The sequence below is a fragment of the Podarcis melisellensis genome (genome assembly GCF_964234715.1).
Source record: "Podarcis melisellensis genome assembly, chromosome: 6".
Taxonomy (NCBI): Eukaryota; Metazoa; Chordata; class Lepidosauria; order Squamata; family Lacertidae; genus Podarcis; species Podarcis melisellensis.
In genome coordinates, this window is record NC_138538.1 from 18,619,396 (window position 1) to 18,635,532 (window position 16,137).

Below are 16,137 nucleotides of genomic sequence, written 5' to 3' on the forward strand. Positions count from 1 at the left end.
ACAGAGCAGGATCTCAGTGTTTGAGTTCCTATAAATACTGTTGAGGGGGTGTGGTGTATAGCCTCCAATGTTCTGGGCAGAGAGGAAGTTCCCAGGCTAGTGTGCCTTTTCTTCTTTTGTTCCTTAATTACTTGAGGGATATCTTGAGTGATTTCTTGAGTGATATCCTGAGTACCACTTAGGTGGGTCATTAGGTGTGGATTAGTTGCTAAAGTCTTTGTGTCTTGACCTCTTGAACTTTGTGAAGAGTTTTTCTGAGAAGATGGCTGTACTGCACTTAGTTGTGCTCTGGCTTGGCTTCGTGTATAGGGGCGAGCTGTGGTTTTGTGGCCTGTGTCAGCCAGATCTGTGTAGGGATTGCAGGGGGGTGCAGCATCCGGAGGTGCCACCATGGTTTGGCTACTGGATGGTGTCTGTAATTTATCTGTGGAGAGGGTCTGGGTTTGGGTCTGGTGTGGTTGATTGGTGATGGCGTTCTGTGTGCCTCTGGATCTGGTGTCAGTTTTTGTGGGGAGGGCTAATTTCCAGATGTCTGGCAAGCGGGATGTGTCGTCACGCTTGTTCATGTTGTGAGGGTGTTTCTCTATCTCGATGGCTTCCATGATTATTCTCTTGTGGTGATGTTCCATGTTAAAGAGCAATTTGGAATCTGCAAAATTAATTTCGTGTCCTGTTTCTTTCATGTGTTGGAAAAGAGAGGAAGTTTTTTCTTCTTTTTTGACGGCATTCTTGTGTTCTGCGATACGTGCATTTATTCGTCTGTTTGTTTGTCCAATGTACGTGGCTGGGCAGACTTTGCAGGGTATTTCGTAGACCCCTTGGTTTTCCAACTGGATTTTATCCTTGGGGTTTCTGAGGATATTGGCTATTTTTTGGTTGGTGCAAAAGGCTGTTTTGATATTGTGTTTATGGAGGATTTTGCTAATTTTATCTGTAGTGCCCTTGATATAAGGAAGGAGGGCCATGCCATTGTTTTCTTCTGTGTCTTGGTTTTTGGGGGGTGTTTCTTTTTGGATTAGCTTCGTAACCCTGTTTTGCTGGTATCCATTGGCAATTAACACATTTGAGAGATTCTGTAACTCAGTTGTCAAGTGGTCTTTGTCAGCCAGGCGTTTGGTTCTGGAGATGAGAGTTGCTGACAAGAGAGTTGCTTCCAGCTGACAAGAACCTACGAGAAACTAGAAGTCCGAAGAGCCACCATCTTATGTGATCTCTTGTTCCTACGCAACTGCCGAGACAACAACTTAATTCCCACATGCTTCCAACTTAAATTCCATTCTAAAACCCCAGCTACCGAAAGGATCCTGAAACGAACTGAACTATCCCTAATCAGAAACGAACTACACAAGAAAAGATACCTACTAAACCAAACCAACAAAGATCTGCTCACTCTGCTCACTCTTCACCTCAAACTCTGTAACAAAATCCACCCTGCACTCTGGGACAAATGCAAACAACTAGCCGTCTGGAGAGCTGAAACGGAGACCTCACATAAGACAGACACACACACCAACAAACTCCACAAACTAGAGAAACGCCAGAAGCCCAGCCACCCTCCACAACAACCCATGAAACAAACAGTACATAACATATCAGACAGGATCCTCACCACAACTGAAACCAAAGTACTCTCCAAAGGTTTCAACTTTGCAGTCGCCCCGAGACGCATCCCCACGGAAAACATCATATGCGGAGTCGAAGCTAGCCTAACCAAAATCAACCCAGATGAAGCCAATAAAATCAGACTTGAAGTCACCAACATCCTCTGCTCCAGCAAACCACCCAGAAGCAATTTACACAAAGAAGAACAGAAAGCACTCACCAACCTGAGGAAAGACAACAACATAATCATTCTCCCAGCAGACAAAGGTAATGCCACTGTTGTGATGAACACATCGGACTACCAAGCAAAACTATCAAATCTACTCCAAGATCCTACCTACCAACCTATAAAAACAGATCCCACCACCTATCTGGAAAAAACCACCAAATCCAAAATAAAAGCCTCTCCTATCAGTGAAGAAATCCAGCTAAGAATCATCCCCAGAGAAAAATCATCCAGATGCCCCAAACTCTACGGCCTCCCCAAGATACACAAAGAAGGAACACCAATCAGACCAATAGTCAGCTCCATAGGCTCACCTCTACAAAATCTCGCTAAATTTCTCGCCAAGCAACTTCAGCCCTATGCAGAATCCATCTCTTCACACGTTCCAAACTCCTTCCAGTTCATAGAAACAATAAAGAAGCAAAACCTACATCCTAATGACCTACTTGTGAGCTTCGATGTTGTATCTCTCTTCACACAAGTGCCCATTAATGAAGCCTTGACAGCCATTCAAAACAAATACAATCCCCCCGAATACATCTTGGACCTGACCAACCACTGCCTAACCAACACGTACTTCATCCACAATGGACAAAGATACAAACAGATAGAAGGAGCACCTATGGGATCACCCCTCTCACCGGTCATCGCAAACCTGTACATGGAACACTTTGAAACCAATGCTTTAGACAAGTCAGAACACAAACCCAAACTTTGGCTCAGATATGTTGACGACACCTTTGTAATTTGGCCACACGGGAAGGAAAAACTGGATAGCTTCCTCACACATCTCAACAGCCTACACCCCAAAATACAATTCACTATGGAAATAGAAGCCAACAACCAACTTCCCTTCCTTGACGTCCTAATCTACAAAAAACCTGATGGCTCCCTAGGACACACTACGGATGCTGCACCCCCCTGCAATCCCTACACAGATCTGGCTGACACAGGCCACAAAACCACAGCTCGCCCCTATACACGAAGCCAAGCCAGAGCACAACTAAGTGCAGTACAGCCATCTTCTCAGAAAAACTCTTCACAAAGTTCAAGAGGTCAAGACACAAAGACTTTAGCAACTAATCCACACCTAATGACCCACCTAAGTGGTACTCAGGATATCACTCAAGAAATCACTCAAGATATCCCTCAAGTAATTAAGGAACAAAAGAAGAAAAGGCACACTAGCCTGGGAACTTCCTCTCTGCCCAGAACATTGGAGGCTATACACCACACCCCCTCAACAGTATTTATAGGAACTCAAACACTGAGATCCTGCTCTGTTCCAGTAACAAGAAGCCGAAAGCACCAGCCTGAAGATGACGAGTGAGACCTCGTCGAAACGTCGCCTAGACACCCCAACTTTTACACGGGAAGACACCCGAGGACACCAAAACCTGCATTCCTGTACCCGTGAAAATCTACGAAAGCATATATATATATATATATATAATTGCAAACTAATGTTGAAATGTGGAAAACGGAAGACTGATGTAATGTGTGACATTCTCAAACACTTGGGAGTATGAGTTTTTCTCGTGTTAAAACTATATGGAGAGGGGAAATAATACAGTTGAATTTTATATGTTCAATTATGTTTCATCTAGAGCTGAGTGAAAATGGCCTCCTTAAATTCTCCAGTCTACTTGTGGTGCAAAAGGGGTGGGTTCATTGCTGACTATTCTTTGTCAGAAGGGAAAATTCATTATGAGAGAAAATTCAACTCAAGGTGTAGCAAAAATGCTCTTGCTAGTTGGCAGATGAAGGAAACTCTGGGTTAAGAGAGAACGATGGCAAGGTGGAGCACGGCCCAGCCCTTTTTTTTTTTTAAATGAAGATTTTTATTGCGTTTTCAATTTACAAAATCAAAAATGTAGAATCTTAGAAAAACAGATAGGGGAAAAAAAAACAAAAAAAGAAGAAAAAGAAGAACAATCCAACTTTCAAATACATTTTTACATTACTAGCTGGACTTCCCCACATCTCCCCCACCTTGCGTTCTTTACAATAAAGCATATCAGCAAGTTATTACCTTGTTTCATACCTTATTTGTATCTTTCGAAATATCTCACTTCTAAATTTAAAGTATTTTTGTCAATTATTTATACCTTAAAATAATATATAAAATAACTTTAAATTTCAACTCTTTCTTACTTATCACTTAATTTTCTACTTTCCCAATCTAATTGCGGGAGCTAAAATTTCCGAGTCATGCAGATTCTTAACATTCATACAACTTGTAATATTTTTGTAAATAGTCCTTAAATTTTTTCCAATCCTCTTCCGTTGTTTCTTCTCCCAAGTCTCGGATTCTGCCCGTCATTTCAGCCAGTTCCATATAGTCCATCAACTGCGTCTGCCACTCTTCCAGCGTGGGAAGATCTTGTATCTTCCAATATTTTGCAATTAGTATTCTTGCTGCTGTAGTTGCATACATAAAAAAAGTTCTATCCTTCTTTAACACCTTTTGGTCCACAATGCCCAATAGGAAGGCCTCTGGTTTCTTAGGAAAGGTGTATCTAAACACCCTTTTTAGCTCATTATAGATCATTTCCCAGAAGGCCTTCACTTTTGGGCATGTCCACCAAAGATGAAAAAATGTGCCTTCAGCCCCCTTACATTTCCAACATTTATTATCAGACCGATGATATATTTTTGCAAGTTTGACTGGGGTCATGTACCACCTATATATCATTTTCACAATGTTTTCCGAGCACGGCCCAGCCCTTTGCTCCCTTCAACAATATTAAAATAATATGAAACGATATTAAGAATTCACGCATGTGTGCGTTGCTGAATACTCTGCAGGGGGATGTGTGTAATTCTCCAACTCAAGAGGCCCTTGAAATAAACAAATTGTCAGAAAATTATTTCCTGAGAAATTCTGTCTTATCCTTAGTTGCACCAAAGAATCAAAGTTAGCCTACTGTATATAATTATATATTTTCCTCCAGATTTATTTATTTATTTATTTAAAGAAACCTGCTGAACATGCATCTGCATATATGTGGCAGTGCAGCTAATGCTTGAGAATTAGAACAAGGTCTATGAAGCTAGCTTCAGGATGGAAGGTTTGGAAAGGAATGGTGGTTTTGTTGTTGTTGTTTTTTTAAAAAGCTAGCTGGCTCTTTGAGAGAATTGCAAAATGTGTGCTCTACTTGGACATGAAGATTGTTACCGGCATGCTTTTGGTTGAGACCAGCGGTTGAAATATGTTCAACGAGTGCATGGCCTGATGTGTGTGTTCATAATATTAGGTCTTTCTTTAGTGAGATCATTTTAGGCCACTTTTCATTCAGGGAATACCAAAGCAATTCAGAACAGTCAACATTGCAATAATAAAAATGTAGAACATTTACAATAAAATATTCAATAAACATTCATGCGAACCACAAGATTAGATTCAGTTCTCATTGAAAGGAGAACCTTCGTAATTCATACTTTCCAAACCATTATGCAAGCGAAATCGCAGCCATTCTTTGATGCTGGCACTTCTTGCATTCTGCAGGTTCTCAAGCCAAGTAATGTGTTCAGAAATGCATTGACGGGAGTAAATGGTGCATAAATTCATACTTATTGGTGAAAATCGCATGCAAAATGCCTGAAATCAGGGGAGATGTTTTGCAAAAATGTGTGTATCAGGCAAAATAGCATACGGAAATGTGCATATTAGGAAAATACTGATAAATTCACATGAAGCCTATTTTTTCTGAAAAATTGCAAATTGCTGTGGAAATGTGGGGAATTAAACTTAAAAGTGAGAAACCAAGAGAAACCAAAATTGACAGATTCACCTGTCCCTTTCTCCAATTAGACCATTGATTTTATATGGAAAAGTTCAACTTACGTTTTTATTTCTAAGCATGTCCTACCATGTTTGAAGGAGCAGTCAATTAACTGTGGTGGTGATAGTTATAATCTAGTGTTGACCAGAAAAAGTAGGAGTGTGGGGAAGCCAACCTCAGAAACAGCATGCAGTTGATTCTGTATAAAACTTGAAATGGATTCTTCAAAGTTCAGGAGTTCCTCCTGGGGCTGCTCTAAAGCCTTGACCAAGTAGGTGGGATGGTTGTCCTGCCGTGAACTTGGCACATTGAATGCCAGCCAGATAGTATTACAAGCTGTCACAAGATTGCACTAGGGCATCTGACAGAACCAAGAATGTTCTAATAAAACTTTCCAGTTCTGGGTACACATATCCAAAGAGAAGCACATTGTCCTGTGCTGGGACACACTGCCGTATTTAGGAACAAGCACCCTCAGAACAGAATGCGATAAGCAAAGCACAAAAATATAAGCAAGGGAGATGAGCAAAATTGGACACAGTTGGTAGTAAGCTGAAGTAGTAGTAGTAGTAGTAGTAGTAGTTTGGATTTGATATCCCGCTTTATCACTACCCGAAGGAGTCTCAAAGCGACTAACATTCTCCTTTCCCTTCCTCCCCCACAACAAACACTCTGTGAGGTGAGGGGGGCTGAGAGACTTCAGAGAAGTGTGACTGGCCCAAGGTCACCCAGCAGCTGCATGTGGAGGAGCGGAGACGCGAACCCGGTTACCCAGATTACGAGTCTACTGCTCTTAACCACTACACCACACTGGAATAACAGTGCCATATTGATGTTAACATCATTGTTGCTCTAGTGCAGCCTTCCCTAACCTGGTGCTCTCCAGATGTTCTGCACTACAACTCCCATCACCCCTGACCATTGACCATGCTGTCTGGCGCTGATGGGAGTTGAAGCCCAAAACACTTAGAGGGCACCCACCCTTGTCACAGAGATTTCTGCAAATATCAGGATGGGATCAATTTTTTTTAAATAAAAAACTCTTGACTCTTTCTTTTTTTGCAATAGCATTTTAAGTTTTGTGTGAGCTGTCCCGAGTGGCGCATACACACACTAGAAAGGTGGGATTAAAAAATGTTCTAAATAAATGAAATAATAGTGAGCACCTAACGGTATGGAGGGGAGGGGATTCAGAACGACTGAGTCAGCTAACAAGCATTTCTTAATCCGATTTCTTAAGCATTTCTTAGAAAGAATGTGTTTCCTGGGAGGCCGTTCGCAGGCAGGGAGCTTGAGGGACGGCAGGCTGCAGAACATATGCACAGCGAGTGGTCTTCACGCCGTGCAGCTCTGCCAAATGCAGATAAGGGAAAATGAATTAGCTCCTCTGGGATTGTCTCCATTTCTTGTCAAGTTCTTTTGGCATTCTGCCTAGTGAAAACTCCTTCTCTTTTAACATGCCTCGTCCCCATCCTGTTCTGGTCTTCTGCTGCAAAACTAAATTGCCGAAACCTTGCAAATATCCCTCCATGCAAATGGAGCTTCCTTCCTCACTTATCTGCATGTACTTGGAAACATCAAGGATAATTTTCTCTTGGCCACCCTGAACACACGCACAGCCTGCCTCTCCCCCCTCCAAATGTTTTGTCAAGGTGCTTCCTGAAGTGAGGGAAAGAACAAACATACCTGAGTAGCACTCAAAACTGAATTCGTGTAGCATGGATGGTTTTGAGGAAGGGCTGTAACTCACCCATGGAGCACATGATTTACATGTAGGAAGTCCCAGGATCTGGCACCAGCACCTCCAAGTAGGACTGGGCGGGGAGGAAACATATATAAAACCTTGGAGAGCTGCTTCTAATCACTTCTAGACAAGGGACCGGGAATCTGTGGCCCCTCCAGATGTTGTTTGACTCCAATTCCCATCAGCCCCAACCAACATGGCCAACATTCAGGGGTGATGGGAGTTCAAAAACATGTGGAGGGTATCATGTTGATTTATGCCTGCTGTAGATAATACAAAGCTAGATGCTCAGTCGAAGGCATTTGGGACTTTTTAGTTTAGAGACCAGGCAAGCAACAGGTGACATGATAGTTTATAGAATTAAGGGCATGGAGAATGTGGGCTGAACGTGGAGCTGGTGTGGTGTAGTGGTTAAGAGCGGTAGACTTGTAATCTGGTGAACCGGGTTCACGTCTCCGCTCCTCCACATGCAGCTGCTGGGTGACCTTGGGCTAGTCACACTTCTCTGAAGTCTCTCAGCCCCACTCACCTCACAGAGTGTTTGTTGTGGGGGAGGAAGGGAAAGGAGAATGTTAGCCGCTTTGAGACTCCTTCGGGTAGTGATAAAGCGGGATATCAAATCCAAACTCCTCTTCTTCTTCTCCTCACAACACGAGTATTTGTGAACGCCCAATGAAGTTGAATGTTGGAAGATACAGGAAGGACAAAACAAACTTCTTCATGCAGCACATAGTTAAACTATGGAACTCACTCCCACAGAAGGCAGGGATGGGGACCAAATCAGATGGCTTCAGAATGGACAAATCCATGGCGGATCACGCTATCAATGACTGCTAACCATGATAGCTAGGGAAAGTACTCCTGTGCTCAGATCCTGCTAGTGGATTTCCTAAAGACATCTTGCTGGTCACTGTGAGAACAGGATGCTAGACTAGATGGGTCACTGGCTTGATCCAGCTGGCTCTTCTTATGTTCTTAGGGGATCAGTGAAATTTTTCACCTCAAGAGGAGCTGGTTGGGAAATTCCGTTCTGAATTTCATTTGACTCATCTGCAGTTGCACCAAAGAATCAAAGCTGGTCTAGATAATGAATGAGTTTACTGGAATATGCATCAAAACTCTGCGGGGGAAAGCAAAGAAGGTTCGGAAACCTCCCAGAACTGGCTCCAAACCTTATGGATCCTATTAGTATTTCTTGGCCCTGGAATCTAAGAACTCGGCAGCTCTCTGCCTCACAAATTGAGTCAGTTCCCCCACGCTTCACAGAGAGGCCGGGTGAAAGAGCACAGGGTCTTTCCTAGAAGGAAGTCCTTTGGGGTCAAACTTTCCCCTTTGGCTCTCCCAGAATGTGATGCAGGGAATCAGGAAGGCATGTGTGATGGAATGTCTACTGCCAATGCAGAGATGGTGTTGCCTCCCACTTCACCTCTGAGAGGGAGCTCTTTGGAGATGCTCTTCCAAACCGTTTGGAAGAGAGCTCTCTCCACAAGGCAGATTTTGCAAGGGGAAGCGGCAAGAGAGCTCCTAATGAAGGCGGCACGCATACCGTACATTGATAGCACACACTCGCCAAGAATCCTGGGAAGGGTGCCAGAAATTGCAGCTCTGTGAGGGGTAAACCACCGTTCGCAGGATTCTTGCAGAGGTGCATGCTTCAAATGTGCTTTAAAATAATGCATGGTGTGTTTGCAGCTGAAATCTAAGCCCTTAACCTTCCCCATTGTTAGCCAAATCATGCTCCCATAGTCTTCAAAAGCTGGGGATGAAATCACAAATGGTAGGAAGGCTAGCATCACCAGGAGGGTGGCAACCTGCAAGCCACATCTGCTGAAATCTCAGATATCCAACAAAATGATATAGGATGCTTTGTCCTGGTTCTCAGTTAAGGATTACAGCCTAAACCTCTTAGAATAATCTTTGGGGTCAGATTATTTCTATAATTTTAAATTGTTTTAAACTATGCAATACAGTGGTACCTCGGGTTACAGACGTTTCAGGTTACAGACTCCGCTAAACCAGAAATAGTACCTTGGGTTAAGAATTTTGCTTCAGGATGAGAACAGAAATTGCGGCACGGAGGCAGTGGGAGGCCCCATTAGCTAAAGTGGTACCCCAGGTTAAGAACAGTTTCAGGTTAAGAACGAACCTCTGAAACGAATCAAGTTCTTAACCAGAGGTACCACTATACTGTGTTTTAACATTAAATATTGTGCTTTAATCATTGTAAACTGCCCTGGGCCCTTAGGCTAAAACGCAAGTAACAAACTGCGACCCAGGCTAGCAGATATTCATAAGCATCATTTGTTCAGTGAGTGGTGGAATGAATGAATTTCTGACTCATTTGTCAGAAAATATTCTTACAACCACATTAAAATGTAAAACAATGATAAAACATCAAAGCATAATACAAATGATGCAAATCAATAGCAATAAAACACTCAAGATGGGAAATATAACAAAAAAATCACTAAAATTAAAGAACATTTACCAGCCCTTTTGCACCCATTTCTCCTAATATACAGCTTTTGTATGCAATTTCCTCTGATACGCACATTTTTGCTGGCAATTTCCCTTAATATAATGCATTTTGTATGTTATTTTCACTAACATAATGCACACTTTCTCATAAAATATGTATTTCCGTATTCCTTTCGTTGAAGAACTGCACTGCAAAATTCGAGGAAATGCACATATTGTTTTGGGAACTGCAAATTAGCTAAGTTCATGTTAAAATGTGGATTGAGTTAGATTTATCTGCCTTCCTTAGATGAATCCCAACTGTAATCATAGGTCAACTCTCATCCAACTGCCTTCATGGTAGCCAATGGGTAGGCCCCTGGTTCCTTGGAAGAAACCTGGATGTCACTGACATGAACACATGACCAAGTGGCACTGAAAAGGGAGGTGAGTGGTGTCATTGAGGGTTCAGGATCCCTCTCACCACCATCACCAAGCTCCCAAATTTGAGTGGGAAACAGTGCCTTACAGCTAACACCCAATAAGTGGGCAAAAATGTATAAATCTAAATCAAATAAGTGCTGGAAATGTAAAGAGAAAGAAGGTTCTTTTTATCATATGTGGTGGTCTTGTAGTAAGGTTAAAGCTTACCGGAAATGATATATAATGAAATGAAAAGGATGTTTAAAATAACCTTTGTAAAAACCCCTAAAAGCCTTTCTTTTGGGAATTAGAGGGACAGAACTAACTAAAATGTATAGAAACTTATTTATGTATGCGGCTACAGTGGCAAGAATGTTAGTTGCCCAAAAATGGAAAGAAGCAGAAGTCCCAGCAAAGGAAAAATGAATACAAAAACTTATGGAATATGAAGAATTGGTGAAACTTAACCAGAAGAATAAGAAATCAAGATAACAATTTTTTATTATTACAAAAGAATGGAAATGGTTTATTGAATATTTACAGATAAATTATAAACAGATAAAAACATTGGCAGGATTGTTGTAACAACCTGCATTATATTTAAAGAAGATGAATAAATGAGCAAATTAAGTTAATTTGGATTGCAGACGATATTAAAAACAAATTTGAGGAACCGCAGAAAGAGGGGAAAGGAGGTAAAGATCACGCCTTGCAGGTTTCCCACAGGAATCTGGCTGGCTATTGTGAGAACAGAATTTTGTCGTTTAGTCGTGTCCGACTCTTCGTGACCCCATGGACCAGAGCACGCCAGGCATTCCTGTCTTCTGGACTAGATAGGCCTTTAGCCTGATTCAGCAGGGATCTCTATCTGTTCTTAGGAAGGAAGGAAGCAGAATGAAGGAAGCCAAAGGAAAGAGGAAGCAAAACAGGCAAGGTATTCTTCAATGAGGTGTAAAAGTCTGCAGGATTTTGTTTCCGTTGAAATCCATTGTAAGTATTATGTCTAGAATTTCAAGCAGAAGTGGATTCCGAGAGCCTCCCTGTTAGAATGATGCATCTCCCTTAGGCAACCATAGTCAACCTCAGCATGCCTCTCTCTCCAACTGAGTCTCCTATGAATGTGTCTCTTTTCCTAGAACATAGCATCCTGCACTATGTACCGATGAGTTGATACTGCAGAAATAGGAGGGCCACAGGAAAGATAAATTCGTGGCTGGGGCACTAGATTTGGAGAACTATAACCTTTGTTGTATTTGTTTCAGACTGAATTGGGAAGGGGGGATTGATAGTAGGGAACACATTAAAGTGACACTGTGTCATATACGTGACATCATCATCATCATCACCATCACCATTTATTACTTGTACCCCGCCCATATGGCTGGGTTTCCCCAGCCACTCTGGGCAGCTTCCAACAAGAGATTAAAAATACCGTATTTTTCGCCCTATAGGACGCACTTTTTCCCCTCCAAAAATGAAGGGGAAATGTGTGTGCGTCCTATGGGGCGAATACAGGCTTTCGCTGAAGCCTGGAGAGTGAGAGGGGTCGGTGCGCACCGACCCCTCTCGCTCTCCAGGCTTCAGGAAGCTCTTCGCAACCCTCGGGAGCCCGGCGCCAAGCCAAGCCGGGCTCCGGAGGGTTGCGCAGAGCTGCCTGCATTCCCGTGCTCCGCGCAGCTCTGCGCAACCCTCGGGAGCCTGGCGGGAAGCTGCGCCAGGCTCCCAAAGGTTGTGCAGAGCTGCCTGCATTCCGAGGCCTCGGGTGCGCTGAAGAGCGCGTCCGGGCTTCGCGCAGCTCTCCGCAAGCCTGGGGAGACCGGCGCGGCTCCCTAGGCTTGCGGATAGCAGGCTGTTCTGGGGCTAGGGTCGGGGGAAGCTCGGGGGGGGAATATTGTTTTTTTCCTTTATTCCCCCCCAAAAAAACTAGGTGCGGTGTGTCCTATGGGGCAAAAAATACGGTACATTAAAACACAGCTGCACGGATGCTACTAGCCCCCAAAATGGAAAGAAGCAAAAACCCCAATGAGGGAAGAATGGCAATCCAAACTGCCGGACTATGCCGAAATGGCAGAAGTAACCAGGAGACTCAGGAACCAAGAAGACAAGGACTTTAAAAGGGAATGGGGAAAACTGATAATTTACTTAGGAGACCATTGTAAGCAAATCAAAACTTTAGCTGGACTATAAGAATCGCTTGTAAAGTAACGACGATTTATCTGGAAAAATGAAAATAGTGGAGAACATATTGATATGTAGTCTTAATGATTGTAGGGTATGGGGGGGGAGTCACGAGATTCAGAGAATCTCACAAAATGCTTACACAAATAGTTTGATTGTAAATTTCTGTTCATAAAAATAAATAATAAATAAATACATTTTAAAAAGATAGTGGGGAACACAAAGCCTGCTGCCATGTGAGTACTGAGTTTACCACACTTTTTAAAACAAGTGAAGTAATGCAGGCTGCCATCTAAAGAGGACCATTCTGTAAGACCATAGAAACATAGATTAAGAGCCTCGTGCTCTACCGACTGAGGTATCCCATGAAGTCTGTGGTCTAAAATTACCACTACACTTTGTCCCTGTACATGCACCTGCCCACCACTTTGGAAGAAGTTGATTCAAAGCCAAGGGGGCGGGGGATTTGTTCCCCTTGCTGTATAACTGGGCTAGGGGGACTTATGGTACCCTGACTGTTGTTGAACTGCAATGCCCATCAACTGTTAGCCATACTGGCCAGGGCTGAAGGGGAGTTTGAGAGTCCAACCAGTAGCTTCCCTATGTTAACAATGCAAAAGGATCTTTCTTCCAGAGCTGAGCTAGGGAGTCTCTGAGCCAAGCTCAGAGCTGGTGTGGAGTAGGGAGCCTCTCCTAACATAACGATGCTGGTTGCTCCCTACCCAGGGGCTGAATGCTCTGCCTGCTGAAGGCATGACAAACCCAGGGCCCTCCCTCCTCGCTCCTCTCACTCTCCCTCCCTCGGAGCGGAGAATGCTAAGTTCCCTTGCAGATTGATGGTGCAATCTCCTTCCCTCTAGGGCCCAAATGCACACACTTTTCTTCTTTCCTGCACTTCTAGAATTTTCTATACATTTCTCCACCTCTTTAGTCCATGACTGGGTCCTCAACCCGTGGGTTGTGTGCAAGGCAACCAGAGGTGGGTCATGCCAGGAATACGGCTGCCACCTTCTTCTTCTTCTTTATGTTTTCCCAGAACAAGAGTTAAAGGGGGGGAGGAAGGAGGGAGAAAGAGGAAACAGATGGTGATGGGGTGGGGGGAAGGAAAAGGGGTGGAGAGAGAGGACTATTAAAAAACATAAAAGATGACCAAGAAGTAAACAGACATTAGTTTTTTAAATTGTGGGAAATAAGTTTTTACCTGATGACAAAAATACCACAAAGCAGGCAGCAGGTGAGCCTCTCTGGGGAGCGTGTCCCACAGTCAGGGTGCCACCACCAAAAAGGCCTTCCTCTCGCTTTGCAGGAGCACCTGGAGAAGGGCCTGTGAAGATGATCTCAGGACCCAAGGAGTTACGTATGGGAGGAGGCTGCACCCAATGTCTCCCAGGAGTCACAACCCTTTCTTCTTTTCCTTGATAAGGGGTATGGAGTTGGTTTTAAAACTTTTCCCAGTTGTTGTCTATTAGGTTTAATTAAATTACCATATTTTCTCGAATCTAATACTCACCTTTTTGGGGACAAATTACCCTTGCAAAAATCAAGGTGCGCATTAGATGCGGTTGCACATTAGACTCGAGCCTAATATACGGTATATATTAACAGTGAAGGCTGGTTTATTAGGAGGAATGGGGCACTGTCCGCACCGCACAGTCTGCCCCATTTACCTGCCCCTCTGCTTTCATCAAGTCCAAGAGGTGCCACTGACTGTTAGCTTCCTCCTCTTGAATCATTGTCGAACTCAGCAGGGAGGTGCATGCAGGTCAAACTTGAATAAATTCATTCCAGCTCTCATTGGCTCTGGGTCCCCCTACTGTTGGCCTTTCCCCCTTCTTCCCCACCAGTCCCAACGAAGACCATCCACCTCTGAGACTTAATCATGACACTCTGTGAACTGAAATTGAAAGGGATTTGATCTTGGAGGATAGCTGAGACAATGACCCTGGCTGCAATGCGCACTTAAAGCAGCATAATATGATTTTAAGCACCCAAGGTTTCCACAAATGCCCTGGGAATTGCGGTTTGTGAAGGATGCTGAGAGCTGTTATGTTCTACCTCCAGTGCTGAGCACAGTAAACCTCTAAATATCAGCTGCTGGAGACTGCAAGAGGTCAGGTGGAGACTGCTGGAGACTGTTGTGGTCAGGTCCTGCTTGTGGACTTCTCATCCGCATCTGGTTGTCCACTGTGAGAAAAGTATGCTAGACTAGATGGACCTTTGGCCTGACTGAGCAGGACTCTTTCTTTCCAAATGAAGGCAGAGACAACTTCAGTGGTGCCACGTGATTGAGCAATAGCAGGGGGGGAAAGAAAGAATAAACCAGTATGTTGTTTTTTTCTGCCTTTCTCCTTACTTTCTGCTGTTCTGCTTCAACTGGCCCAGTAGGGGACACTATGGAAGTTGGCAAAGAGAAGTTGGCACAGAGAAAGATACAGATAGAACTTAACGCCACCATTAGGCATTGTCAGATGGCTGCCTCACGCAGTAGTCACCATTGTACAGGGAGCAGCAGCACGCCTTTGGAGGATAAAACTGCCCTGTGGCCTGCCCTGGGCCTCCCAAGCTAGCCCACCGTCCTCAGGTACATGGAAGGTGCTCTCTAATCACCAGTGTTGAAGTAAGATTCACCTGTCGGTCCAGTCAGCGTCTGTATGAAGAATGGAGGCATGTGAGTGTCCACCATTTTGAGCTTCACCTCAGGTAGCAAAATGCTTTGGGCTGGCCCTGGTTGAAACTATAGGGTTTCAGCTAAGTTTTACTCAGAATAGACCCCTTAATTTTAATGGGTGGGCTCTATTAAAGTAAAACTTAGTTGAATACCACCCATGGAATTTACAACCACAAGATGAGATGGACACCAATTTAGACGGCTTTAAAAGGTAATTATTAGACAAATTCTAATACAGTTGCCTTGGGACTACAGAGCAGAGTTGAGAATGGTGCCAAACGGACTTCCTTATGAGTACACTGGAGTCCGGATGTTGTTGTTTTTCTTCACACAGGTGGCGTGCATACTTTGACCTGTAATATAAACTCCATTTAGATATCCTCCTTAACACTTCATGTGTTGTTGAAGCTGACAATAATGGACTCCATTGTTCTGTGTTCTACCCGTTCGACTCCCGAGCACCACAGTACCCCCATTGTTATTCTTTGCAATGTTCACCATGTTCCATATACCCACAGGGCTTATCTCTACCATAGGGAAACAGGGAGGGCAGGTTGCCTTATTATACCTTGTGAAGGGATTGGTTGCCAAAAGTAGATTTTATAAATCAGAGTAATGAGGGCAGCCATGTGAGCCAAAAATAGGTATAAACGATCTGCACTTGTTGAGACAATAGCAATAAAGGCCCTATTATTACACAGCCGCGCAGAAAGCGCTATGTGTTTGCAAGAACGCTCAAGGCTGGGTGTGTTCTGGGCCTTGCTAAAGCAAAAAGCAAAAAGAAAAGACCCCTTTGGAATATGAAATGCAAATTAAACACAAATGCTGCATTTGTCAGTTTGTGAGACCCCACCCAAAGACCAAGGGATGTTCCTCTGGCATGGTTGATGCTTTCTGTTTGGGGCAAAGAATATCCTGGCTTGTGTAAGAGCTGAACTAGACAGCTGGAGAACCATCTCCTAGTCTTCCACCTTGTGCTGGTCCCAGGGGGGATGAGGTATTATTACCGTAGGCCAAGATCAACAGGGAGCCGGGCAGGTCAGCAGGAACGGAG

The 16,137-nt window shown here is 43.7% G+C and overlaps 1 protein-coding gene across 1 annotated transcript; it reads left to right on the forward strand.

Annotated features, from left to right (window-relative positions):
* Positions 1–306: 306 nt before the first annotated feature.
* LOC309372154 (uncharacterized protein) lies at positions 307–14,285 on the forward strand (the record flags this gene model as incomplete). Its single annotated transcript, XM_081915457.1, has 3 exons — positions 307–685; positions 1,497–2,751; positions 14,260–14,285. The coding sequence occupies exons 2-3, from the start codon at positions 1,569–1,571 to the stop codon at positions 14,283–14,285; spliced, it is 1,209 nt and encodes a 402-aa protein (XP_081771583.1). The 5' UTR covers positions 307–685; positions 1,497–1,568.
* Positions 14,286–16,137: the final 1,852 nt, after the last annotated feature.